The sequence below is a fragment of the Microdochium trichocladiopsis genome, assembly GCF_020744255.1.
Source record: "Microdochium trichocladiopsis strain MPI-CAGE-CH-0230 chromosome Unknown B0I36scaffold_2, whole genome shotgun sequence".
In the NCBI taxonomy this organism is placed as follows: Eukaryota; Fungi; Ascomycota; class Sordariomycetes; order Xylariales; family Microdochiaceae; genus Microdochium; species Microdochium trichocladiopsis.
Window position 1 is genome coordinate 4,557,745 of NW_025763545.1, and position 25,821 is coordinate 4,583,565.

Here is a 25,821-nt window from a genome sequence, read left to right on the forward strand (position 1 = left end):
ACGAGAGTAAAATGATGAAATCATATTTTCTACTGCAAAGAGAAACCATGGCTATGCAACAACAAACACAGAGTGTGGGAGCGTGGCTGACGCCGAAGGTGGCATGGCGCGTGACCAACAGACGGACGAGGCGACGGCGAGCCAAGGGGTCGTCGTCAACGAAGTTCGTTGACCAAAGTGGATACGACAGGGAATAATTTGGCCTTTGGACGAATCAGAACGCCCATCTAGCGAGCATTTGGTGCGAGCTCTGTATGATTCACTTGTAAGATGGGCGTTGACCGTTGACAGAGTGGAGCCTCGCTCCATCTCTTGCTACCCTATCAGAGATGGGCCTGCTGGCCCATATCTGTTACCTAAAAGGGACGAAAGTGGGCCACTTTCTCCCACATGGCAAACTACAAAGGAGGGCGGGAGCCCTCCTGGAAGAATGCAGAGGATTTCATTTCTTCTTCTTTTCTTTTTCTGGCAGAAACACAGCAGAGCGACAGCAGGGACTGACAACAGGGGGATCGTTGTGCGGATGGCGCGAGGCCAGGGGACGGTTGATCCGTCCTTGCTACATACGGAGGAAGTGTGGAAGGAGGGAGGACACACGATTGCTGCTGTGGCAGTACCGAGGGAGGGACGAGAGGTGGATGACGTGCTGCGCAGGGTGCGAGACGATGCTAGATGCCGGCAGGCGGGGACACTGGTGGTGTCGTTGGTAGCCTGGAGCGATGAATCGCTTCTTTTTGTGGTCGGGTTGAGCGGGCCGCTGACAGACCTGGGTTTTCTGCAGGATCAGATTGTGTGCCGGGCGGCACAGGATTGTCTTGTCCCCGAGAGAGGAGAGCAGCCGTGGAACTATCTGCTTCGCATTCTTGGACCGTACCCGGAGCGCCGGGAGGGGGCGTTACGGCGTGTGTGTGAGTTGTTTGGGCAGGAGGTGCCTGCCTTTGGCCAGGTCGGACGTGGCGATGTTTGCCTTTCTCCTGGTCGAGCAGCGCGCTGGCAGAGGGAGGCGGTGCCTCTTCTCTTTCCTGATTCCCTAGGGGAGGAGGACGGACCTACTCCGATGGTTGATCCGTCGGTCGATTAGCATTCCTCACGTTACGTGCAGCGTGTCGCGTAGCATCCTAGATTGGAGGCCTCCAGGCGTGGGCGAGAGCTCCGTACAGACTATTACCACTGGGAGCGGAGGCGGCTAGTCCCTTTCCTTGCTGGAGTGCGGTGCACGATCTCTTTTTCCTCCTTTGGAGCCCAGGGTGGTTATCGGTAGCGGGGTCGTCTACTGCAGAGGCTTGGTGCTTGGTGAGCTGGTTGTCACGCGAGGTGTACGTTGCGCTTTTGCGCTTCCACGCTTTCGGTGTGGTCCGTGTTCCGTGGCTGCTGGATGCCACGTTTGGTATGGTGGATCTCGAAGGATCACCGTGGTCGTATGGACGGGTAGTGCGTCTGTGTCGGAGATGTGTGCGGAGGCTCATGGCTAGCTAGGGTGCGAGCCTGTATATGCGATGATAGTGTACGGAGTAACGAGATGTCTTAGTCGGATAGGTAGTGTGCATCCGAATGTAATGAAATAGATTATTGTATGCATTGTGCCGAGCGGCGTAGATGAGCAGTAGACTGCCATGGTAGAACAACTAAATGAACAGAGTGATTGAATGTGTGAGAACATGTGTGGTGGAAAACACCAAAAAGGATCGTGAGATCTGTAAAACACTAAGAGTGGGGGGCCTCACTTTGCCCCACCAAGATGCGTGTCCTAAGACATGCTTTTACCCTGCTTGTGCAGATAAATTCCTTAAAAAGAGGTACTTCTTTTCCGGAACCGCGGGGTACGGGGCGGCAGCCCTGTGCCACACGAGCGTAGCGACGTGGCGAATAACCACGGAAGTGAGATGATGAAATCATATTTTCTACTCACAGAGAGAAACCATGGCTATGCAACAACAAACACAGAGTGTGGGAGCGTGGCTGACGCCGAAGGTGGCATGGCGCGTGACCAACAGACGGACGAGGCGACGGCGAGCCAAGGGGTCGTCGTCAACGAAGTTCGTTGACCAAAGTGGATACGACAGGGAATATTTCGCGATTTGAGCGAATCAGAACGCCCATCTAGCGAGCATTTGGTGCGAGCTCTGTATGATTCACTTGTAAGATGGGCGTTGACCGTTGACAGAGTGGAGCCTCGCTCCATCTCTTGCTACCCTATCAGAGATGGGCCTGCTGGCCCATATCTGTTACCTAAAAGGGACGAAAGTGGGCCACTTTCTCCCACATGGCAAACTACAAAGGAGGGCGGGAGCCCTCCTGGAAGAATGCAGAGGATTTCATTTCTTCTTCTTTTCTTTTTCTGGCAGAAACACAGCAGAGCGACAGCAGGGACTGACAACAGGGGGATCGTTGTGCGGATGGCGCGAGGCCAGGGGACGGTTGATCCGTCCTTGCTACATACGGAGGAAGTGTGGAAGGAGGGAGGACACACGATTGCTGCTGTGGCAGTACCGAGGGAGGGACGAGAGGTGGATGACGTGCTGCGCAGGGTGCGAGACGATGCTAGATGCCGGCAGGCGGGGACACTGGTGGTGTCGTTGGTAGCCTGGAGCGATGAATCGCTTCTTTTTGTGGTCGGGTTGAGCGGGCCGCTGACAGACCTGGGTTTTCTGCAGGATCAGATTGTGTGCCGGGCGGCACAGGATTGTCTTGTCCCCGAGAGAGGAGAGCAGCCGTGGAACTATCTGCTTCGCATTCTTGGACCGTACCCGGAGCGCCGGGAGGGGGCGTTACGGCGTGTGTGTGAGTTGTTTGGGCAGGAGGTGCCTGCCTTTGGCCAGGTCGGACGTGGCGATGTTTGCCTTTCTCCTGGTCGAGCAGCGCGCTGGCAGAGGGAGGCGGTGCCTCTTCTCTTTCCTGATTCCCTAGGGGAGGAGGACGGACCTACTCCGATGGTTGATCCGTCGGTCGATTAGCATTCCTCACGTTACGTGCAGCGTGTCGCGTAGCATCCTAGATTGGAGGCCTCCAGGCGTGGGCGAGAGCTCCGTACAGACTATTACCACTGGGAGCGGAGGCGGCTAGTCCCTTTCCTTGCTGGAGTGCGGTGCACGATCTCTTTTTCCTCCTTTGGAGCCCAGGGTGGTTATCGGTAGCGGGGTCGTCTACTGCAGAGGCTTGGTGCTTGGTGAGCTGGTTGTCACGCGAGGTGTACGTTGCGCTTTTGCGCTTCCACGCTTTCGGTGTGGTCCGTGTTCCGTGGCTGCTGGATGCCACGTTTGGTATGGTGGATCTCGAAGGATCACCGTGGTCGTATGGACGGGTAGTGCGTCTGTGTCGGAGATGTGTGCGGAGGCTCATGGCTAGCTAGGGTGCGAGCCTGTATATGCGATGATAGTGTACGGAGTAACGAGATGTCTTAGTCGGATAGGTAGTGTGCATCCGAATGTAATGAAATAGATTATTGTATGCATTGTGCCGAGCGGCGTAGATGAGCAGTAGACTGCCATGGTAGAACAACTAAATGAACAGAGTGATTGAATGTGTGAGAACATGTGTGGTGGAAAACACCAAAAAGGATCGTGAGATCTGTAAAACACTAAGAGTGGGGGGCCTCACTTTGCCCCACCAAGATGCGTGTCCTAAGACATGCTTTTACCCTGCTTGTGCAGATAAATTCCTTAAAAAGAGGTACTTCTTTTCCGGAACCGCGGGGTACGGGGCGGCAGCCCTGTGCCACACGAGCGTAGCGACGTGGCGAATAACTACGAGAGTCAAACAGGTAGGTCCAAGGACCCACTCTGTCAACGGTCAACGCCCATCTTACAAGTGAATCATACAGAGCTCGCACCAAATGCTCGCTAGATGGGCGTTCTGATTCGTCCAAAGGCCAAATTATTCCCTGTCGTATCCACTTTGGTCAACGAACTTCGTTGACGACGACCCCTTGGCTCGCCGTCGCCTCGTCCGTCTGTTGGTCACGCGCCATGCCACCTTCGGCGTCAGCCACGCTCCCAGCTTCCAGCGTTGTTGTTGTTATAGCCATATGTTCTACTAGTAGTAACAGCATTCATTCTTCATGTCTCTTCGAGTTATTCGCCACGGCTGCTGCGCAGCTAGTGGCACAGGGCTGCCGCCCCGTACCCCGCGGTTCCGGAAAAGAAGTACCTCTTTTTAAGGAATTTATCTGCACAAGCAGGGTAAAAGCATGTCTTAGGACACGCATCTTGTAGTTTTTGAAGCTCCACTTCACTAGTGTTTCACCATCTCACGATCATTCTTGGAGGTTTGCTCCACCTTTTAGTCAATCCATCACTCCGTTCCTTTCATTTCATTTCATTTCATTGCTGGTTATCTCACGCATTGCTCATCACATTTCGTTTGGTTCATATCACTGGTTCATTCCATTTCCTGTTTGGTCCACCGTTCACGTTATTCACTAGTTGTATTGTTCTGCACACGAATTCCATCGTGGAGTCGCGCCAGCCACTAGACTGAATCCAGTGGGAATGGGAGTGAGAAGCCTGGGGAAAGCCCACGCAAGCACTGGTGCCTCCAAGCAAGACTCAAGTGGTGCACAGCACCGACGTTTGTAAAAAACCATCCCTGGTCATATGATCGAGTGCGGTCCTCCACACCCCAGACTACGTCACCGCATCTCCTGTCAGAAGATCGATAAGGCAACCCTCGGTACTCGTGTCGCGTACCATGCACCGCGGTCCACAGGAAGGAGAGAGGCAGAAGATCCCCTGCCTCCACCACAACAACGGGTAGCTCAAGGCATACTCAACCGTCCTCTGCACCCACGCCGTCCGACAGACGGCTCTCGAGGCGACACAAAGCCTCCTCGCACTCAACTCCGTACCGATCCCCCAGGATCAAAAGCGCGCACAGCGCATACACCAGCTGGAACAGCCCAAGGTCGCCTCTGCTCCCTACTCGCCTGAACTGCACCGCCACGGGACAGCGACACCGCCGCCACTCGCCCCCGGCAACACAGAACCTGCACTGCACCGCAAGCCTTCTCTCCAGGCTCTCGAAAGCCGACTCCACCCGAGTCGGACATAGGCTCCTCAGCGTCTCATCCTTCTCATAGCAACAGAGCACCGCCCAGTGGAAGACCTCCTTCCTCGACAGCACTTCTGCCCCCGCCATTTCCTGGCTCCATATGTCCTCCGTCTCCATGTGAATTTGGTGCTCCCGGCACCACCCGCGCAGCGCTCCTTCCGCGTCCTCCGCAGCCCTGTCCCAGGTTCCCCAGCCTTCCATCTGGTATGCATCACATACCATCCTACCGATCCGGTCGTTCAGTGCCCTCACTTCCTCAGCTCCCGTCCCGGTACTACCCGCCCGCAACCAGCGGTCGCTTGGCTCACGCCATGGTATCCAAAAGAGGGAGCGCCCCAGCGCGACCTTCTCTCCGCGCATCCTCGAGAAAGAAAGAAAAAACAGCCTCCGTTCTCTGTTTGCACTCCGTTGTCGTCGTTCCCCTATGTTTCCGCCGGAAATGAAAAGAAAGAGAAAGATCGTCCCTCCCATTCTCCAGCAACGGAGGGCTGCGCCCTCCTTATGTAAATCCAAGTGGGGCCAGAACTGACCCAGTTCCTGTCCCAAAAGGGTAGTCGATATGGGCCAGCAGGCCCATCTCTCATAGGTCAAACAGGTAGGTCCGAAGGACCCACTCTGTCAACGGTCAACGCCCATCTTACAAGTGAATCATACAGAGCTCGCACCAAATGCTCGCTAGATGGGCGTTCTGATTCGTCCAAAGGCCAAATTATTCCCTGTCGTATCCACTTTGGTCAACGAACTTCGTTGACGACGACCCCTTGGCTCGCCGTCGCCTCGTCCGTCTGTTGGTCACGCGCCATGCCACCTTCGGCGTCAGCCACGCTCCCAGCTTCCAGCGTTGTTGTTGTTATAGCCATATGTTCTACTAGTAGTAACAGCATTCATTCTTCATGTCTCTTCGAGTTATTCGCCACGGCTGCTGCGCAGCTAGTGGCACAGGGCTGCCGCCCCGTACCCCGCGGTTCCGGAAAGGAAGTACCTCTTTTTAACATGCGAGGTGGTACCAGACTAAAAGCATGCTTCAGGACATGCATCTTGTTGGGGCAAATGAAGCCCCACACTAGTAGTATTTAAAAATCTCACGATCTTTTCTGGTGTTTTGTTTCACTGCACACTCATTTTAATCATTCACTCTGTTCAATTACTTAGTTCTACTGATTACTCCGCTCACGACATTGTTTCACTAGTGCACTCTGTTTCATTCATCCTACTGTCGCAGGCTACTGCTCGCATGCTGATCGCATAAGAAAGGTACTCTGTTATCCTCATCCTGATCTGCTACGTACGGGTGCACCCCGTCTAAGTCCTGCATCCTCCAGTTCCACCAGTGTCCTGTGGTCATCCTCACCTCGTGTCTCGTGCATCCCACGCGCGCATCATCCAGCCTGTCTGCGCTATGCTGTCTTGGTTCCCCAGGAACGCGAACCGAAACGTCGTAGCTCCTCCTCCACGCCACGGTCATTCTTCCCGAAGTACCTGTAAAAGGTAGCCCACTGCTCCTTCACATCAACCGGTTGAAAGGTAGCACCCTGCGTGCCACCTGACATCGTGAAGGCGGCCACGACCACGAGCCGACCATGGTCCCCATCTTCCTCATGAGTGGTACTCTCGACAAAGGCAAGCGACACGCTGTGCCCATTGCGCTCATCTACAAACAGCTCCACGTCGGCTGATTTGTCCCAGTCCCCGGGGGTCCTGAGGCGCATCACAGTCCAAGAGTGATACTGACAGTCACCACTTTGTGCTCCAACCGTCTCGCGCGAAAGTGTTCTCATAACCAGTGCACCCAACTGGTGAAATGCCCACCGGGCTTCCTCATCTCGTCTCCACAGGCGACAATACCTGAGCTCCTCCTCTCCCTTCCGAGGGAAATCATCACACACCGTCCCGTCGTGCCGCACCACCGCCGTGCACTGCAGCTTGCCTGGATCATCAAAATCCAGCTTGATCAGACGATCAACCAGGGTCTCCACCTGTCTCAGCTCCTCCACAGTAAAGCTGGTCCAGTCCCCTATGCCTGGAAACCACCGTGCATCCATATCTTTTGGCACGCTCCGCTGCCCCCGTCTCGGCTTGGATCTAAGATCCTGCGCCATCCGCAAGTCAACCATCCTCGACGTCCCGCCCTCACCCATCATCTCTCCGATGAAGAACAAGTGATCGCCCCTTCGTGTCGTCGTCGTGCTCATCAAGTGAAGCACGATTGCTGCACTCCGTGCAAAAGGAAAGAAGAAGAAAGAAAAAGAAGCAACCGTCCCTCTGTTGCTGCACCCCGTGTTCCCGCCCCGCTATTCTTTTCGCCGAAAAATAAAAAGGAGGGAAGAAATGAAATCCTCTGCATTCTTCCAGGGAGGGCTCCCGCCCTCCTTTGTAGTTTGCCATGTGGGAGAAAGTGGCCCACTTTCGTCCCTTTTAGGTAACAGATATGGGCCAGCAGGCCCATCTCTGATAGGGTAGCAAGAGATGGAGCGAGGCTCCACTCTGTCAACGGTCAACGCCCATCTTACAAGTGAATCATACAGAGCTCGCACCAAATGCTCGCTAGATGGGCGTTCTGATTCGTCCAAAGGCCAAATTATTCCCTGTCGTATCCACTTTGGTCAACGAACTTCGTTGACGACGACCCCTTGGCTCGCCGTCGCCTCGTCCGTCTGTTGGTCACGCGCCATGCCACCTTCGGCGTCAGCCACGCTCCCACACTCTGTGTTTGTTGTTGCATAGCCATGGTTTCTCTCTGTGAGTAGAAAATATGATTTCATCATTTTACTCTCGTAGTTATTCGCCACGTCGCTACGCTCGTGTGGCACAGGGCTGCCGCCCCGTACCCCGCGGTTCCGGAAAGGAAGTACCTCTTTCTGACAGCATTCGGTACCAGACTAAGGGCATGCTCTAGCTGCACGCATCTTCGAGGATTTGAAGCTCCACTTTCTTCACATTTAGTCATCTCACGATGTTTTTAGGTGTTTCACACTCTACTTTCATTCACTTCGTTTCATGTCATTACATTTCGTTTGATTATTCGGCCTACTCAATATCGTCTCCGCCACAGAGTTCACCACAACACGACCCTTCCAGGTAGTCCATCACCCAGGTCACCTACCCTACTAGTTCCTAGACACAAAGGTAAAACAAGGCTGTCAGGCCCACCAAGTGCACAAGAAGCGCACGTAAGAACAGCTCCCGCTGGTACGCACAAAGCAGAGGACATCTACGCTGCCCCCCGTCCTCAGGTTCGAGTGCAAGTCCAAGACATTCCGTATGTCACGACAAACCTGCATATAAACGCGCCAGTCCAAGACCAAGCCGCGACTCCGTACCCGTGTTACTCCAGAAGAAGTCCACATATCGCTCCGCCCTCCAGCCAGAGGCACTAACCTCCGGCCACGTCGCCAGGCTCCCCGTCTTACTAAGAGGGATCACCAATCGGACCTGACGAGCCCACTTTGCAGACTCCTCGCATGAAGGTGCGTAGTACTCCCAACCACGCGCACAAAGAATCTTCTCAGGATACAATCCTAAGGTGAAGGACCCGTTCAGCAAGAACAGCTTCCTCCACACCAACGTGCTCCGCGGGTAGAAGCAGACAACTCTGTCTCCCTCAATAAACGCCCGTAATGGGTCATAAAGACACCCTCGACTCGAGGCCCCACCCGGCCTCGAACCACAAACACGCTCTGCCTCCCAGATCGTGACGACAGTAGACTTCGAACCATGGAGCATGCTCCAAGCACGAGGACTTCCCGCCCTTCGCACCTGTGCATCCAGCACATCTCGGTACCCGCTCCGCTGCAAAAAGGTCCGCAGCGAAGCCACACGTGTTCCACCACTATCCTCTTCCTCGTCCCACTCCGTGAAGACTACGTCAAGAGTAGGCGGGCAAGCCGCGCGGTGTCCCCCCAGGAACATCACAACAGAAAGGCCGACCACCCGGCCATGAACCTCCGCAAGCAGTTCCAAAAACCTCCCGGCATCGCTCATGCCGTACACCTCCTCCAGGTACGTGCGAACATTCCATCTCGGATCCCGCCACTGCTCCGCGCGCAGCAGCGAACACGTCGAGCCCAGCCTGGCGCTCTCCGCCAACGACAAGTGCCTCCGCACCTCATCCCGCATCTCCAGCGGCCCATCCAGCCACGACCGTCCCCTCTCGTGTCGCTCCGCCATCTCGTCCCTCTGTTTTCGTCCCGAAAGTAGGTGGGAAAGAAGAGAGATCCTCTGCTCTCTTTCCAGGAGGGCTCCCGCCCTCCCTTTGTACTTTCAAGGTTGGTCCAAACTGACCCAGTTTGTCCCGATTAGGTAACGGATTGTGGCCAGCAGGCCACATCCTCATAGGTCAGCCAGTCGTGGAGGCAGGCTCCACTCTGTCAACGGTCAACGCCCATCTTACAAGTGAATCATACAGAGCTCGCACCAAATGCTCGCTAGATGGGCGTTCTGATTCGCTCAAATCGCGAAATATTCCCTGTCGTATCCACTTTGGTCAACGAACTTCGTTGACGACGACCCCTTGGCTCGCCGTCGCCTCGTCCGTCTGTTGGTCACGCGCCATGCCACCTTCGGCGTCAGCCACGCTCCCACACTCTGTGTTTGTTGTTGCATATCCATGGTTTCTCTTTGCAGTAGAAAATATGATTTCATCATCTCACTTCCGTGGTTATTCGCCACGTCGCTACGCTCGTGTGGCACAGGGCTGCCGCCCCGTACCCCGCGGTTCCGGAAAAGAAGTACCTCTTTTTAAGGAATTTATCTGCACAAGCAGGGTAAAAGCATGTCTTAGGACACGCATCTTGTAGTTTTTGAAGCTCCACTTCACTAGTGTTTCACCATCTCACGATCATTCTTGGAGGTTTGCTCCACCTTTTAGTCAATCCATCACTCCGTTCCTTTCATTTCATTTCATTTCATTGCTGGTTATCTCACGCATTGCTCATCACATTTCGTTTGGTTCATATCACTGGTTCATTCCATTTCCTGTTTGGTCCACCGTTCACGTTATTCACTAGTTGTATTGTTCTGCACACGAATTCCATCGTGGAGTCGCGCCAGCCACTAGACTGAATCCAGTGGGAATGGGAGTGAGAAGCCTGGGGAAAGCCCACGCAAGCACTGGTGCCTCCAAGCAAGACTCAAGTGGTGCACAGCACCGACGTTTGTAAAAAACCATCCCTGGTCATATGATCGAGTGCGGTCCTCCACACCCCAGACTACGTCACCGCATCTCCTGTCAGAAGATCGATAAGGCAACCCTCGGTACTCGTGTCGCGTACCATGCACCGCGGTCCACAGGAAGGAGAGAGGCAGAAGATCCCCTGCCTCCACCACAACAACGGGTAGCTCAAGGCATACTCAACCGTCCTCTGCACCCACGCCGTCCGACAGACGGCTCTCGAGGCGACACAAAGCCTCCTCGCACTCAACTCCGTACCGATCCCCCAGGATCAAAAGCGCGCACAGCGCATACACCAGCTGGAACAGCCCAAGGTCGCCTCTGCTCCCTACTCGCCTGAACTGCACCGCCACGGGACAGCGACACCGCCGCCACTCGCCCCCGGCAACACAGAACCTGCACTGCACCGCAAGCCTTCTCTCCAGGCTCTCGAAAGCCGACTCCACCCGAGTCGGACATAGGCTCCTCAGCGTCTCATCCTTCTCATAGCAACAGAGCACCGCCCAGTGGAAGACCTCCTTCCTCGACAGCACTTCTGCCCCCGCCATTTCCTGGCTCCATATGTCCTCCGTCTCCATGTGAATTTGGTGCTCCCGGCACCACCCGCGCAGCGCTCCTTCCGCGTCCTCCGCAGCCCTGTCCCAGGTTCCCCAGCCTTCCATCTGGTATGCATCACATACCATCCTACCGATCCGGTCGTTCAGTGCCCTCACTTCCTCAGCTCCCGTCCCGGTACTACCCGCCCGCAACCAGCGGTCGCTTGGCTCACGCCATGGTATCCAAAAGAGGGAGCGCCCCAGCGCGACCTTCTCTCCGCGCATCCTCGAGAAAGAAAGAAAAAACAGCCTCCGTTCTCTGTTTGCACTCCGTTGTCGTCGTTCCCCTATGTTTCCGCCGGAAATGAAAAGAAAGAGAAAGATCGTCCCTCCCATTCTCCAGCAACGGAGGGCTGCGCCCTCCTTATGTAAATCCAAGTGGGGCCAGAACTGACCCAGTTCCTGTCCCAAAAGGGTAGTCGATATGGGCCAGCAGGCCCATCTCTCATAGGTCAAACAGGTAGGTCCGAAGGACCCACTCTGTCAACGGTCAACGCCCATCTTACAAGTGAATCATACAGAGCTCGCACCAAATGCTCGCTAGATGGGCGTTCTGATTCGCTCAAATCGCGAAATATTCCCTGTCGTATCCACTTTGGTCAACGAACTTCGTTGACGACGACCCCTTGGCTCGCCGTCGCCTCGTCCGTCTGTTGGTCACGCGCCATGCCACCTTCGGCGTCAGCCACGCTCCCACACTCTGTGTTTGTTGTTGCATAGCCATGGTTTCTCTCTGTGAGTAGAAAATATGATTTCATCATTCACTCTCGTAGTTATTCGCCACGTCGCTACGCTCGTGTGGCACAGGGCTGCCGCCCCGTACCCCGCCGATCCGGAACTCTAGCCATCTTTTCTGACAGCATGCGGATTAAGTAATAAAAGCATGTTTTAGGACATGCATCTCGCACAGCTTATGTGAAGTCAGCCACACACAGTGTTTCTCTAATCTCACGATTCTTCTTGGTGTTTCGCTCCAACACCATTTGATTGTTCCACACATCATTGCACTGCACTATCTGTTCATTTCATCTCACTCATGCTACCACGTCTACGACGGCTTGTAGGAGAACCCACAAACTGTTCTACATCATCGACAATCATCTCATCCTGTATCGCACGCTCCAGGGTCGCAAACGACGGCTCCTCCTCAAAGAGACACACGCATCTCCCCTGCCGTAACACGTCCCGCGTGCACTCGCGTACCAAGGCGGGGACAACCTCATCACCTCGGCGCAAATTCAGCCACAATGCTCGCGCCACCAGAGGAAAAGGCTGGACAATCCTGTCCGCGAAGACACACTCCGCAGCCCTCATATCCGTGCACTGCCGTATCCAATAGCCGACGAGATCCTCCTCATCTACCACGACCAGCTTGAACCCAAGCTTGGGACATTCTACATCCTCACGGCTAGGCCGTCCTGTGCGCAGCACATACTGCAAACGACGCACCCGCCCGGGCTGCTCCTCCAGGTCCTGCATCTCTTGACAACCCAACCTCGACGTCAGGGTGTGTATCAGGTGGCCAACATTGGTCCCACCACTGCACGGCTCAAAAGCCGCCTGCCAAGTCATAAGAATCGTGAGGAACTCCTCCCTCCTGCTCTGTCTCTCGCCGCAGTCGAACAGGCCGGCTACACAGCCACGTGTACCGTCCAACGCACTAAGAAAAGATCGGACATCCTCCTTCTCCATGAGCCCTGTCTCCGCCAGCCACTCCTCCACACAGGAGTAATAGTATCCAGCCTTCGTATACCTGTCACTAACGTCCAGCAGCCTCTGCATGTCCCCCACCGGGTCATCTTCCTGGGTATCCTCACCCAAGCGCCGCAACTCGTAAGCGACGCACTGTCGCCTAGCTCTCACCTCCGCATCCCATGCGACATCACTCACAACAGAGACATCCTCCTCCGATGCTGTCCTCATCTCTTCCAGCGGCCCCACGCCGGTCTCAGGCTCCTCCGTCCCATCTAACAGTCCTTCCTCCCAGGACGAGGAAGACGAAGAGGACCGAACACGCTCCTCCTCTCTGCTGCCCTGCATCATTGCAGACACCTCTTCGAGGATGCACACGTACTCCGTCTCCCCTTCTGCCGAAGGACAAGAAAAGGAAAATGAAAGGACAACGATCCTCTTGTTGTCGCACTCCGTAGTGTCGCTCTGCTTGCTGTTTTTCCGCCCGAAAAATAAAAAAGGAGGGAAGAATGAGCTCCGCTGCCTCTCCCTGGGGAGGGTGCACACCCTCCCTTTGTAGTTTGCCAAGTAGGCAGCAACTGACCCAGTTGCATGCCCAAAAGAGTAACGAAACTGGGCCACCAGCCCCGTTTCTGATAGGTGGAGCGGTAGGGTCCAGGGACCCACCCGCGTCAACGGTCAACGCCCATCTTACAAGTGAATCATACAGAGCTCGCACCAAATGCTCGCTAGATGGGCGTTCTGATTCGCTCAAATCGCGAAATATTCCCTGTCGTATCCACTTTGGTCAACGAACTTCGTTGACGACGACCCCTTGGCTCGCCGTCGCCTCGTCCGTCTGTTGGTCACGCGCCATGCCACCTTCGGCGTCAGCCACGCTCCCACACTCTGTGTTTGTTGTTGCATATCCATGGTTTCTCTCTGTGAGTAGAAAATATGATTTCATCATCTCACTTCCGTGGTTATTCGCCACGTCGCTACGCTCGTGTGGCACAGGGCTGCCGCCCCGTACCCCGCGGTTCCGGAAAAGAAGTACCTCTTTTTAAGGAATTTATCGGTACCAGACCGAAAGCATGCTTGAAGGCACGCATCTTGGATTGAATGAAGCTGCACCACTACGCTTCTGCACACATCTCACGATCTTTTCTGGTGTTTGTTTCACTGCACACATTACATTTCATTTCATGCAATCACTCCATTCTTCTGATTGTTCCACTGGTTATTCCATCACTCCGTTTCTTATTATACTGGACACATGCTCCCCATACACGATCTCCATTCCTCCACATGCATGTACTATAACTCTGACTGCCTACTCATAGCCTTCTTGCCTTTGCCCCGCTTGGGCACACGGATCCTCGTCCTGTTCTCCTCTGCCCACGTCGAAGAGTCATACTGCTTCGCACCCACGTTCGCAGCAGCCCTCATACTAGGAAAAGTCTTTCCGTAGTCCAAAGCGCTTCGGGAAAAACCCACGGGCACTTCCTTGCCGAGCGGACACCTGATCCTCAGGAAACAATAGTTAGCACGATACGACGACCACTGCACATCCGTGCCTACCTGTACTCTTGCGGCTCCTGCCTCACACTGAGACCCTTTTCGCCCAGATGCAAAAGCAAACTCTGCCGATCACCCGGATGGCGAACAGAACAAACCTCGGGTCCCCCCTCGTCAATCTCCGACCACCCGGAATACTTCACACGCATTGACTGCTTACTGTCCGGACGCATGTCATCGGCCACCCAGTAGCCTCGCTGCGCAAACGTGATATGGGGGAAAAGCGAGAAGACCACTCCTCGCCCGGTCAAATACGTACCCACCATGGTACCATACACCCGGCTGGTAATCACCTCCTGCACCCGCATCTTCAGCCGCACAACGTGGACCACCGACAAGAGCCCATGCTCTCCGCGCGTCAAACACGCGACAGACCCCTCCGGGAGTCCCGTCCACTCTCCCAGCGTGTGTCGACAGGATCCCCCGCTCACAGCATAGCCACAACGCAGCAGATACTGCATCACCTCCGACTGCGCCGCCCCAGGCGGGCATAGCACGTCCAACGAGAACGCACCCGTGGCCAACTGCCACTTCGTCTTCCATGACATACCGACAGCCCCAAGAAGGGCCGTCCCGGTTACCACCGCGTTCTGCTTCCGCAGCATGTCGAGAAACCGTCTCGGCTCCGTCACGCCGAACATCCAGAACAAATCGCGCCTCCGGGCGACCTCAGCACCACTGGCAGATGACTCCCCGTCACCCATCGTATCGCCAGCTCCGCAGCGCACACAAGATCGAAGAAAGAGAGAGGAACAAAGACAACCTTTGTTTCCTCCAACAAAAGGGCAGCCCCTACCCTTATACCCTCCAGGCCCCGCCCATCGCCTCCCCCTCGGGCCAATCAGCCCCCGGCACATGGTCTCCGACCCACTCTCCGCGTTTCGCGCTAGCCAAGTCCGGGTTCCAGTGGCCACAGCCACCGTCCCCTTCAATAGTACGACTGTTCGCCCTTCGGCTCCCAGTCTATTAGGTAAGCGGTAGGGTCAGGACCCACCCGCGTCAACGGTCAACGCCCATCTTACAAGTGAATCATACAGAGCTCGCACCAAATGCTCGCTAGATGGGCGTTCTGATTCGTCCAAAGGCCAAATTATTCCCTGTCGTATCCACTTTGGTCAACGAACTTCGTTGACGACGACCCCTTGGCTCGCCGTCGCCTCGTCCGTCTGTTGGTCACGCGCCATGCCACCTTCGGCGTCAGCCACGCTCCCAGCTTCCAGCGTTGTTGTTGCATAGCCATTATGTCTCTCTAGTAGTAGACAATATGATTTCATCATTTCACTTCCGTGTATTAAGCAGCGTCGCTACGCTCGAGCTGCACAGGGCTGCCGCCCCGTACCCCGCGGTTCCGGAATCTTAGCTCTCTTTTCCGACAGCATGCGGATTAAGTAATGTCAGCAGTCTTTAGCGACATGCATCTTGGTGGTTTTTGAAGCTACTCCAAAGTAGTGTTTAGCACATCTCGTGATACTTTCTGGTGTTTTGTTCTACTCTAACACACGACTCTACATTTCATTTCATTGCATTCCATTGCTGGTTGTTCCACACTTCACTCTGTTCATCTAGTAATCACCCTGATCTTCTGCTGATAAGTCTAGCTATCATCACTGCATCAACTGCTCTATCGCCACATGGCTCCTACACGAGGACACCGGACTACAAGCCCTGTTGTCCAAACTCTGCTGCCACCTGCAACAAAAGCCCTCCTCACGCCACGGGCACGGTGAAGAGGAAAGCCCAGGAGCAAACTCCAGTGTGTAGAACACAGAAAGCCAGCTCTGCTACCAGTTTTCAAGTCCCACCGGGACGACGCCCACGTATGGTCACCAGCAACCCCACTGAGGAGCTCCCTCCGAGGGGAAGTACCCGCGGAATGCCCGATCCGCCATCTGATACAATCTCTCGTCCCCCAGGACACGCGCAGCAGCGCACAAGACCAGCAACATAGACGCCCAGCGAACCATACCTCTCTCTCGATCGGAAGCGTGCACACGCACCATGTGTGCAACCTCGGGAGCAAGCACATTACGTGAACCTACCCGTCCCAGGGAAGCCCAACACGCCTCACACCTCTTCATCCGAAGGCAGCGCGACATCATCTCATCCATCCAGGAAGCCGTGTACCTCCAGCGCGTCGCCATTCCATGCAGTGTTATACCCAGTGCAAACACCTCCTGCCGCGAAAAGTGACCGTCGCACCGCTCCTCTTCCATGCACGCCGGATCCCCATCGTGTATCTCAACTCCGTACTTCTCACCCCACGAGAGCAAAGCTGCACCAAAGCCGCTACCCATAGCGCCTACCAGGTCCTCCGCCTGATCTTCCCCCTCCAACGGGGGAGGTGGGATAAACAAGCAATGACGAACAAGTTCATCCACTGCCTCTCTCCGAAGCACAGCATCCTCTGCCATCAGCGCAAGTCTCCCACGTGCGCCCTCCCCAAGGGCAAATAAGAGGCCAACCTTCCATGTCCTCTCCTCCTCCGGCATACTAGACTCCTCCGGCTCTGCACTGCACATCTTCGTAGTATCTCTCGTCCCTCCCCGGTCCGTGTAGCTGCACGCAGTGCATCAGTAGGCTTGGTTCTTGGCCACAAGAACATAAGAAGAAAATCTCCCAAGGACATCCAAGGTAAGACAGCCTCCGTGCTGTCGTCCGTCCCGTCTTGTCGCGCTGCTGCTCCTCTCCGAGGAAAAGGAGGAGAGAAGTGGAAATCCTTTGCCATTCTCCAGGAGGGCACAGCCCTCCCTATGTATCTTCGAAAGTCGGGAGAAAGTGGCCCACTTTCATCCCAAAACAGTAGTCGAACTGGGCCACCAGGCCCCGTTCTCATAGGTCAAACTCTCGTGGAGCAGGCTCCACTCTCGTCAACGGTCAACGCCCATCTTACAAGTGAATCATACAGAGCTCGCACCAAATGCTCGCTAGATGGGCGTTCTGATTCGCTCAAATCGCGAAATATTCCCTGTCGTATCCACTTTGGTCAACGAACTTCGTTGACGACGACCCCTTGGCTCGCCGTCGCCTCGTCCGTCTGTTGGTCACGCGCCATGCCACCTTCGGCGTCAGCCACGCTCCCAGCTTCCAGCGTTGTTGTTGCATAGCCATTATGTCTCTCTAGTAGTAGACAATATGATTTCATCATTTCACTTCCGTGTATTAAGCAGCGTCGCTACGCTCGAGCTGCACAGGGCTGCCGCCCCGTACCCCGCCGATCCGGAACTCTAGCCATCTTTTCTGACAGCATGCGGATTAAGTAATAAAAGCATGTTTTAGGACATGCATCTCGCACAGCTTATGTGAAGTCAGCCACACACAGTGTTTCTCTAATCTCACGATTCTTCTTGGTGGTTTCACCCACTTTACTTCATTTCATTTCATCTCAATCAATCACTCCATTCCTCTGATTGTTACACGCACTACTCTGCTCATCATCGCATCCTGCTGTTCATCTCATTTCATTTGGTTGTTTTCACAGCAACCCGGTTCATTTCTCTAGCTCTGCTACTGGTCATGTCGCATCACCACATGGTGCACACTCTACGTGACCCACCAGGACATTGTTGGATCCTCTGCCAGAGAGTCTCGACAAGACCGCGCACACGCTCGTCTCTACGCTTCCCCGCGTAGAAGGTCCCACGTATCATGCCCCTCAGGGCGAGAGAACGAAAGGTCAAGGTGCAGCAGTCCCCGCACCACAGGAAGACAAGGTGCATCACCTACCTAGCACTCGATGACGTCCCAAGACGGTCCTCCACCAGAGCCAGGACGAAGGCCGCCTTCTTCTCCACCTCCGGACATCCCAGCCACTGCCCGATCTCGGACAGCGTCAGTACAAGGAAATACAGACTAGCCTGCAACCACTGCTCCCGAGTACAGTGGTCATCAAAGAAGCGAAACGCACCAGATGGCCCTGCCAGAAGATCGTCCTTCCCAGGAGCGAGCAAAGGCGCCGAACACTCGCCGCAACCTACCATCACGCGAAGAGTCGCCCCCTCCTGCGCTACCCAAGACGCCCAGCGCCGAGAGGATTCTTCCAGACCCGTCATACGCCAGTAGGCAATGCATGCCATCATCGTCACGACGCCATTCCCATGCGTCCTCCTCCTCTGCTTCTCCACCAGCGGGCGCTCCCGCCCATCCAGCAGCACACCTCGTCGAGCCCCCCAACGACGAAGGTCTCCCGACAGCAACCGCTCCAGGTGCACCAACGCCAACTGCTTCGATGCCAGCCACAAGCTGGCCTTGTCCAGCATCGTCATCAACTCCTGCTGCGCACTGTCATCCTTTGTCTGGCGACTCAAGTCGCCTAGACGTACCAAGTCAGCCACCACCGACTTGCTCACGCACAAGAAGTAACCGTCCCGTTCTACGGAAGACGCCTCGCTGCCCGCGAACAACCAGCTCTCTCCCATCGCAGTCAGTATACCGCCCCAGGCGAATCAGCTCGCTCCCTCTCCGCCGCTACTCCGTCTCCCCAGGAAGAAAGAAAGAAAAAGACAACCCTCCCGCTGTTGTGCACTCCGTGTCCCCGCGCTGCTCTGTTTCTCTCCGAGGAAAAAAGAAGAGAAGAAATGTCCTGCCAGTTCATTCTTCGAGGAGGGCTCCCGCCCTCCCTTTGTACTTTCAAGGTTGGTCCAAAGTGGCCCACTTTGTCCCTTTTAGGTAACGGATTGTGGCCAGCAGGCCACATCCTCATAGGTCAAACAGGTAGGTCCGAAGGACCCACTCTGTCAACGGTCAACGCCCATCTTACAAGTGAATCATACAGAGCTCGCACCAAATGCTCGCTAGATGGGCGTTCTGATTCGTCCAAAGGCCAAATTATTCCCTGTCGTATCCACTTTGGTCAACGAACTTCGTTGACGACGACCCCTTGGCTCGCCGTCGCCTCGTCCGTCTGTTGGTCACGCGCCATGCCACCTTCGGCGTCAGCCACGCTCCCACACTCTGTGTTTGTTGTTGCATAGCCATGGTTTCTCTCTGTGAGTAGAAAATATGATTTCATCATCTCACTTCCGTGGTTATTCGCCACGTCGCTACGCTCGTGTGGCACAGGGCTGCCGCCCCGTACCCCGCGGATCCGGAACTCTAGCCATCTTTTCTGACAGCATGCGGATTAAGTAATAAAAGCATGTTTTAGGACATGCATCTTCTAGTTTTGAAGCCACACTTCCCCAGTGTTTGTTGCATCTCACGATCTTTCTTGGTGTTTTGTTCCACTTCTTCACACATTTCATGCAATCACATCCTGTTCATCTCATCATCCCTCGAGTCACTCTGTTTATTCTCATACGGCCTACTGTTCCTCTCATTTCATTTAGTAATCCGTCCCATTCTATTACTACTACGATACACGCTGTTCCTTCCTCTTTGCATTTCATCTACTCCATTCGTACACGTCATCACTCAGTTGTGTGCTACACATGGCGCATAGAGCGACACCAAGTCAGCTGCACTTCCACCACCGACACTGCAGCTCGGCGGAAACAACACCGTGTCTTTCCACACCAAAAAGCTCTGCCGGTTCCAGCAGAAACCACACCTTCGGGACACTAGAGAGCATCACTGGCGCGACAACACCAGCGCTCACAGAGCGAAGACAGATCACAAGACCAGCGTGCCCTTCCCTCCAGGGCACCAGACATGATGCGAAACCTTACGCTGCACGCCTCCCAGGAACGCCATCCACTGGACTACCCAGTCACAGTGACCATCGCGAGAGACAGAAACGCTAGTGGACCCATGCCGAGGCCCACAAGGCGAGGCCAACACCTCCACCTCATACACGAGGAGGTCAGAGAAACACTTCCCGTGCCGGTACGTAGTCTGCCAACCACGGATCCTCCTTCGTTGCTGGTCCCCGAGGACACGGTACATGTCCATACGGACAACAGTAGTATACGCCCCTGACTGGTAGTTCCACGGCTGCTCCCGCAGCGTGACACCGTCTCCCTTACCCCCCGCAAGGGAACAAGACATCGCATACAGCGACACCAGATCCACTGCACGGACAGCCGTCCGCCACGCTAGCACAGGAAAATAACCCGCCTCCTGCTTCAAGCTGAGGTGCGCCCTGCACCTCTCATACACGCAGCAGCGCCACTCCTCAGAGTCCTCGGAGCCCCCCCGGGACAGCCCTCCAGGCCAGGACAACACTCCACTAGGCCATCGGTCAGCACAGCCGACAACAAGCGTCGCATCTCCAGCTGCGAACCACCTGCCGTAGCAACAAAGCCGGGCACCAGCCCGGTAGCCTCCCTGTTCACTCCTCCCGTCCTCGCAAGCGACGACGCACTCTCCCGTCTCCACCGGGGACTAGGAATCGACCCGTCATCCAAGACAAGCGGGACCTCCATCCCGCGCACAACCCCTCCGGTATCGTCGTTCGTCCCTGCTGTCGTTCCACTGTGTTTCCCCCGGGGAAAAGAAAGGAAAGAAGAACTGTCGCACCCCGCCATCTTCTGGGAAGGGCCTCAGCCCTTCCTTTGTATCCAAGGAATGTGGGAGAAAGTGGCCCACTTTCGTCCCTTTTAGGTAACAGATATGGGCCAGCAGGCCCATCTCTGATAGGGTAGCAAGAGATGGAGCGAGGCTCCACTCTGTCAACGGTCAACGCCCATCTTACAAGTGAATCATACAGAGCTCGCACCAAATGCTCGCTAGATGGGCGTTCTGATTCGTCCAAAGGCCAAATTATTCCCTGTCGTATCCACTTTGGTCAACGAACTTCGTTGACGACGACCCCTTGGCTCGCCGTCGCCTCGTCCGTCTGTTGGTCACGCGCCATGCCACCTTCGGCGTCAGCCACGCTCCCACACTCTGTGTTTGTTGTTGCATAGCCATGGTTTCTCTCTGTGAGTAGAAAATATGATTTCATCATCTCACTTCCGTGGTTATTCGCCACGTCGCTACGCTCGTGTGGCACAGGGCTGCCGCCCCGTACCCCGCGGATCCGGAACTCTAGCCATCTTTTCTGACAGCATGCGGATTAAGTAATAAAAGCATGTTTTAGGACATGCATCTTCTAGTTTTGAAGCCACACTTCCCCAGTGTTTGTTGCATCTCACGATCTTTCTTGGTGTTTTGTTCCACTTCTTCACACATTTCATGCAATCACATCCTGTTCATCTCATCATCCCTCGAGTCACTCTGTTTATTCTCATACGGCCTACTGTTCCTCTCATTTCATTTAGTAATCCGTCCCATTCTATTACTACTACGATACACGCTGTTCCTTCCTCTTTGCATTTCATCTACTCCATTCCTACACGTCATCACTCAGTTGTGTGCTACACATGGCGCATAGAGCGACACCAAGTCAGCTGCACTTCCACCACCGACACTGCAGCTCGGCGGAAACAACACCGTGTCTTTCCACACCAAAAAGCTCTGCCGGTTCCAGCAGAAACCACACCTTCGGGACACTAGAGAGCATCACTGGCGCGACAACACCAGCGCTCACAGAGCGAAGACAGATCACAAGACCAGCGTGCCCTTCCCTCCAGGGCACCAGACATGATGCGAAACCTTACGCTGCACGCCTCCCAGGAACGCCATCCACTGGACTACCCAGTCACAGTGACCATCGCGAGAGACAGAAACGCTAGTGGACCCATGCCGAGGCCCACAAGGCGAGGCCAACACCTCCACCTCATACACGAGGAGGTCAGAGAAACACTTCCCGTGCCGGTACGTAGTCTGCCAACCACGGATCCTCCTTCGTTGCTGGTCCCCGAGGACACGGTACATGTCCATACGGACAACAGTAGTATACGCCCCTGACTGGTAGTTCCACGGCTGCTCCCGCAGCGTGACACCGTCTCCCTTACCCCCCGCAAGGGAACAAGACATCGCATACAGCGACACCAGATCCACTGCACGGACAGCCGTCCGCCACGCTAGCACAGGAAAATAACCCGCCTCCTGCTTCAAGCTGAGGTGCGCCCTGCACCTCTCATACACGCAGCAGCGCCACTCCTCAGAGTCCTCGGAGCCCCCCCCGGGACAGCCCTCCAGGCCAGGACAACACTCCACTAGGCCATCGGTCAGCACAGCCGACAACAAGCGTCGCATCTCCAGCTGCGAACCACCTGCCGTAGCAACAAAGCCGGGCACCAGCCCGGTAGCCTCCCTGTTCACTCCTCCCGTCCTCGCAAGCGACGACGCACTCTCCCGTCTCCACCGGGGACTAGGAATCGACCCGTCATCCAAGACAAGCGGGACCTCCATCCCGCGCACAACCCCTCCGGTATCGTCGTTCGTCCCTGCTGTCGTTCCACTGTGTTTCCCCCGGGGAAAAGAAAGGAAAGAAGAACTGTCGCACCCCGCCATCTTCTGGGAAGGGCCTCAGCCCTTCCTTTGTATCCAAGGAATGTGGGAGAAAGTGGCCCACTTTCGTCCCTTTTAGGTAACAGATATGGGCCAGCAGGCCCATCTCTGATAGGGTAGCAAGAGATGGAGCGAGGCTCCACTCTGTCAACGGTCAACGCCCATCTTACAAGTGAATCATACAGAGCTCGCACCAAATGCTCGCTAGATGGGCGTTCTGATTCGTCCAAAGGCCAAATTATTCCCTGTCGTATCCACTTTGGTCAACGAACTTCGTTGACGACGACCCCTTGGCTCGCCGTCGCCTCGTCCGTCTGTTGGTCACGCGCCATGCCACCTTCGGCGTCAGCCACGCTCCCACACTCTGTGTTTGTTGTTGCATAGCCATGGTTTCTCTTTGCAGTAGAAAATATGATTTCATCATCTCACTTCCGTGGTTATTCGCCACGTCGCTACGCTCGTGTGGCACAGGGCTGCCGCCCCGTACCCCGCGGTTCCGGAAAAGAAGTACCTCTTTTTAAGGAATTTATCTGCACAAGCAGGGTAAAAGCATGTCTTAGGACACGCATCTTGGTGGGGCAAAGTGAGGCCCCCCACTCTTAGTGTTTTACAGATCTCACGATCCTTTTTGGTGTTTTCCACCACACATGTTCTCACACATTCAATCACTCTGTTCATTTAGTTGTTCTACCATGGCAGTCTACTGCTCATCTACGCCGCTCGGCACAATGCATACAATAATCTATTTCATTACATTCGGATGCACACTACCTATCCGACTAAGACATCTCGTTACTCCGTACACTATCATCGCATATACAGGCTCGCACCCTAGCTAGCCATGAGCCTCCGCACACATCTCCGACACAGACGCACTACCCGTCCATACGACCACGGTGATCCTTCGAGATCCACCATACCAAACGTGGCATCCAGCAGCCACGGAACACGGACCACACCGAAAGCGTGGAAGCGCAAAAGCGCAACGTACACCTCGCGTGACAACCAGCTCACCAAGCACCAAGCCTCTGCAGTAGACGACCCCGCTACCGATAACCACCCTGGGCTCCAAAGGAGGAAAAAGAGATCGTGCACCGCACTCCAGCAAGGAAAGGGACTAGCCGCCTCCGCTCCCAGTGGTAATAGTCTGTACGGAGCTCTCGCCCACGCCTGGAGGCCTCCAATCTAGGATGCTACGCGACACGCTGCACGTAACGTGAGGAATGCTAATCGACCGACGGATCAACCATCGGAGTAGGTCCGTCCTCCTCCCCTAGGGAATCAGGAAAGAGAAGAGGCACCGCCTCCCTCTGCCAGCGCGCTGCTCGACCAGGAGAAAGGCAAACATCGCCACGTCCGACCTGGCCAAAGGCAGGCACCTCCTGCCCAAACAACTCACACACACGCCGTAACGCCCCCTCCCGGCGCTCCGGGTACGGTCCAAGAATGCGAAGCAGATAGTTCCACGGCTGCTCTCCTCTCTCGGGGACAAGACAATCCTGTGCCGCCCGGCACACAATCTGATCCTGCAGAAAACCCAGGTCTGTCAGCGGCCCGCTCAACCCGACCACAAAAAGAAGCGATTCATCGCTCCAGGCTACCAACGACACCACCAGTGTCCCCGCCTGCCGGCATCTAGCATCGTCTCGCACCCTGCGCAGCACGTCATCCACCTCTCGTCCCTCCCTCGGTACTGCCACAGCAGCAATCGTGTGTCCTCCCTCCTTCCACACTTCCTCCGTATGTAGCAAGGACGGATCAACCGTCCCCTGGCCTCGCGCCATCCGCACAACGATCCCCCTGTTGTCAGTCCCTGCTGTCGCTCTGCTGTGTTTCTGCCAGAAAAAGAAAAGAAGAAGAAATGAAATCCTCTGCATTCTTCCAGGAGGGCTCCCGCCCTCCTTTGTAGTTTGCCATGTGGGAGAAAGTGGCCCACTTTCGTCCCTTTTAGGTAACAGATATGGGCCAGCAGGCCCATCTCTGATAGGGTAGCAAGAGATGGAGCGAGGCTCCACTCTGTCAACGGTCAACGCCCATCTTACAAGTGAATCATACAGAGCTCTGTATGATTCACTTGTAAGATGGGCGTTGACCGTTGACGCGGGTGGGTCCCTGGACCCTACCGCTCCACCTATCAGAAACGGGGCTGGTGGCCCAGTTTCGTTACTCTTTTGGGCATGCAACTGGGTCAGTTGCTGCCTACTTGGCAAACTACAAAGGGAGGGTGTGCACCCTCCCCAGGGAGAGGCAGCGGAGCTCATTCTTCCCTCCTTTTTTATTTTTCGGGCGGAAAAACAGCAAGCAGAGCGACACTACGGAGTGCGACAACAAGAGGATCGTTGTCCTTTCATTTTCCTTTTCTTGTCCTTCGGCAGAAGGGGAGACGGAGTACGTGTGCATCCTCGAAGAGGTGTCTGCAATGATGCAGGGCAGCAGAGAGGAGGAGCGTGTTCGGTCCTCTTCGTCTTCCTCGTCCTGGGAGGAAGGACTGTTAGATGGGACGGAGGAGCCTGAGACCGGCGTGGGGCCGCTGGAAGAGATGAGGACAGCATCGGAGGAGGATGTCTCTGTTGTGAGTGATGTCGCATGGGATGCGGAGGTGAGAGCTAGGCGACAGTGCGTCGCTTACGAGTTGCGGCGCTTGGGTGAGGATACCCAGGAAGATGACCCGGTGGGGGACATGCAGAGGCTGCTGGACGTTAGTGACAGGTATACGAAGGCTGGATACTATTACTCCTGTGTGGAGGAGTGGCTGGCGGAGACAGGGCTCATGGAGAAGGAGGATGTCCGATCTTTTCTTAGTGCGTTGGACGGTACACGTGGCTGTGTAGCCGGCCTGTTCGACTGCGGCGAGAGACAGAGCAGGAGGGAGGAGTTCCTCACGATTCTTATGACTTGGCAGGCGGCTTTTGAGCCGTGCAGTGGTGGGACCAATGTTGGCCACCTGATACACACCCTGACGTCGAGGTTGGGTTGTCAAGAGATGCAGGACCTGGAGGAGCAGCCCGGGCGGGTGCGTCGTTTGCAGTATGTGCTGCGCACAGGACGGCCTAGCCGTGAGGATGTAGAATGTCCCAAGCTTGGGTTCAAGCTGGTCGTGGTAGATGAGGAGGATCTCGTCGGCTATTGGATACGGCAGTGCACGGATATGAGGGCTGCGGAGTGTGTCTTCGCGGACAGGATTGTCCAGCCTTTTCCTCTGGTGGCGCGAGCATTGTGGCTGAATTTGCGCCGAGGTGATGAGGTTGTCCCCGCCTTGGTACGCGAGTGCACGCGGGACGTGTTACGGCAGGGGAGATGCGTGTGTCTCTTTGAGGAGGAGCCGTCGTTTGCGACCCTGGAGCGTGCGATACAGGATGAGATGATTGTCGATGATGTAGAACAGTTTGTGGGTTCTCCTACAAGCCGTCGTAGACGTGGTAGCATGAG

The 25,821-nt window shown here is 55.4% G+C and overlaps 5 protein-coding genes across 5 annotated transcripts; all 5 read right to left on the reverse strand.

The window, feature by feature from the left end:
* Positions 1-6,291: 6,291 nt before the first annotated feature.
* Positions 6,292-7,382, reverse strand: B0I36DRAFT_316321 (uncharacterized protein). The gene has a single exon (XM_046153012.1). It carries the CDS (start codon positions 7,236-7,238, stop codon positions 6,444-6,446), a length of 795 nt encoding a protein of 264 aa, XP_046017579.1. The 5' UTR covers positions 7,239-7,382; the 3' UTR covers positions 6,292-6,443.
* Positions 7,383-13,559: 6,177 nt separating this feature from the next.
* Positions 13,560-14,819, reverse strand: B0I36DRAFT_316326 (uncharacterized protein). Its single transcript, XM_046153013.1, has 2 exons — positions 14,065-14,819; positions 13,560-14,005 (listed from the first exon to the last, which is right to left on the reverse strand). Exons 1-2 carry the CDS (start codon positions 14,763-14,765, stop codon positions 13,801-13,803), a joined length of 906 nt encoding a protein of 301 aa, XP_046017580.1. The 5' UTR covers positions 14,766-14,819; the 3' UTR covers positions 13,560-13,800.
* Positions 14,820-15,511: 692 nt separating this feature from the next.
* B0I36DRAFT_316330 (uncharacterized protein) lies at positions 15,512-16,769 on the reverse strand. The gene has a single exon (XM_046153014.1). It carries the CDS (start codon positions 16,578-16,580, stop codon positions 15,885-15,887), a length of 696 nt encoding a protein of 231 aa, XP_046017581.1. The 5' UTR covers positions 16,581-16,769; the 3' UTR covers positions 15,512-15,884.
* Positions 16,770-19,357: 2,588 nt separating this feature from the next.
* On the reverse strand, positions 19,358-20,500 carry B0I36DRAFT_316334 (uncharacterized protein). Its single transcript, XM_046153015.1, is given in 2 exon segments — positions 19,358-20,201; positions 20,216-20,500. 2 exon segments carry the CDS (start codon positions 20,418-20,420, stop codon positions 19,669-19,671), a joined length of 738 nt encoding a protein of 245 aa, XP_046017582.1. The 5' UTR covers positions 20,421-20,500; the 3' UTR covers positions 19,358-19,668.
* A 729-nt stretch (positions 20,501-21,229) lies between these two features.
* Positions 21,230-22,373, reverse strand: B0I36DRAFT_316335 (uncharacterized protein). The gene has a single exon (XM_046153016.1). It carries the CDS (start codon positions 22,291-22,293, stop codon positions 21,541-21,543), a length of 753 nt encoding a protein of 250 aa, XP_046017583.1. The 5' UTR covers positions 22,294-22,373; the 3' UTR covers positions 21,230-21,540.
* Positions 22,374-25,821: the final 3,448 nt, after the last annotated feature.

Bases quoted from the DNA above. Each gene is read 5' to 3' on its own strand.
- B0I36DRAFT_316326 (XM_046153013.1), bottom strand. From the start codon at position 14,765: ATGGGTGACGGGGAGTCATCTGCCAGTGGTGCTGAGGTCGCCCGGAGG. The intron at 14,006-14,064 runs GTAGGCACGGAT...CCTGAGGATCAG, and splicing joins CAGGAGCCGCAAGAGTACAG to GTGTCCGCTCGGCAAGGAAG.
- B0I36DRAFT_316335 (XM_046153016.1), bottom strand. From the start codon at position 22,293: ATGGAGGTCCCGCTTGTCTTGGATGACGGGTCGATTCCTAGTCCCCGG.
- B0I36DRAFT_316321 (XM_046153012.1), bottom strand. From the start codon at position 7,238: ATGAGCACGACGACGACACGAAGGGGCGATCACTTGTTCTTCATCGGA.
- B0I36DRAFT_316334 (XM_046153015.1), bottom strand. From the start codon at position 20,420: ATGGAGGTCCCGCTTGTCTTGGATGACGGGTCGATTCCTAGTCCCCGG.
- B0I36DRAFT_316330 (XM_046153014.1), bottom strand. From the start codon at position 16,580: ATGTGCAGTGCAGAGCCGGAGGAGTCTAGTATGCCGGAGGAGGAGAGG.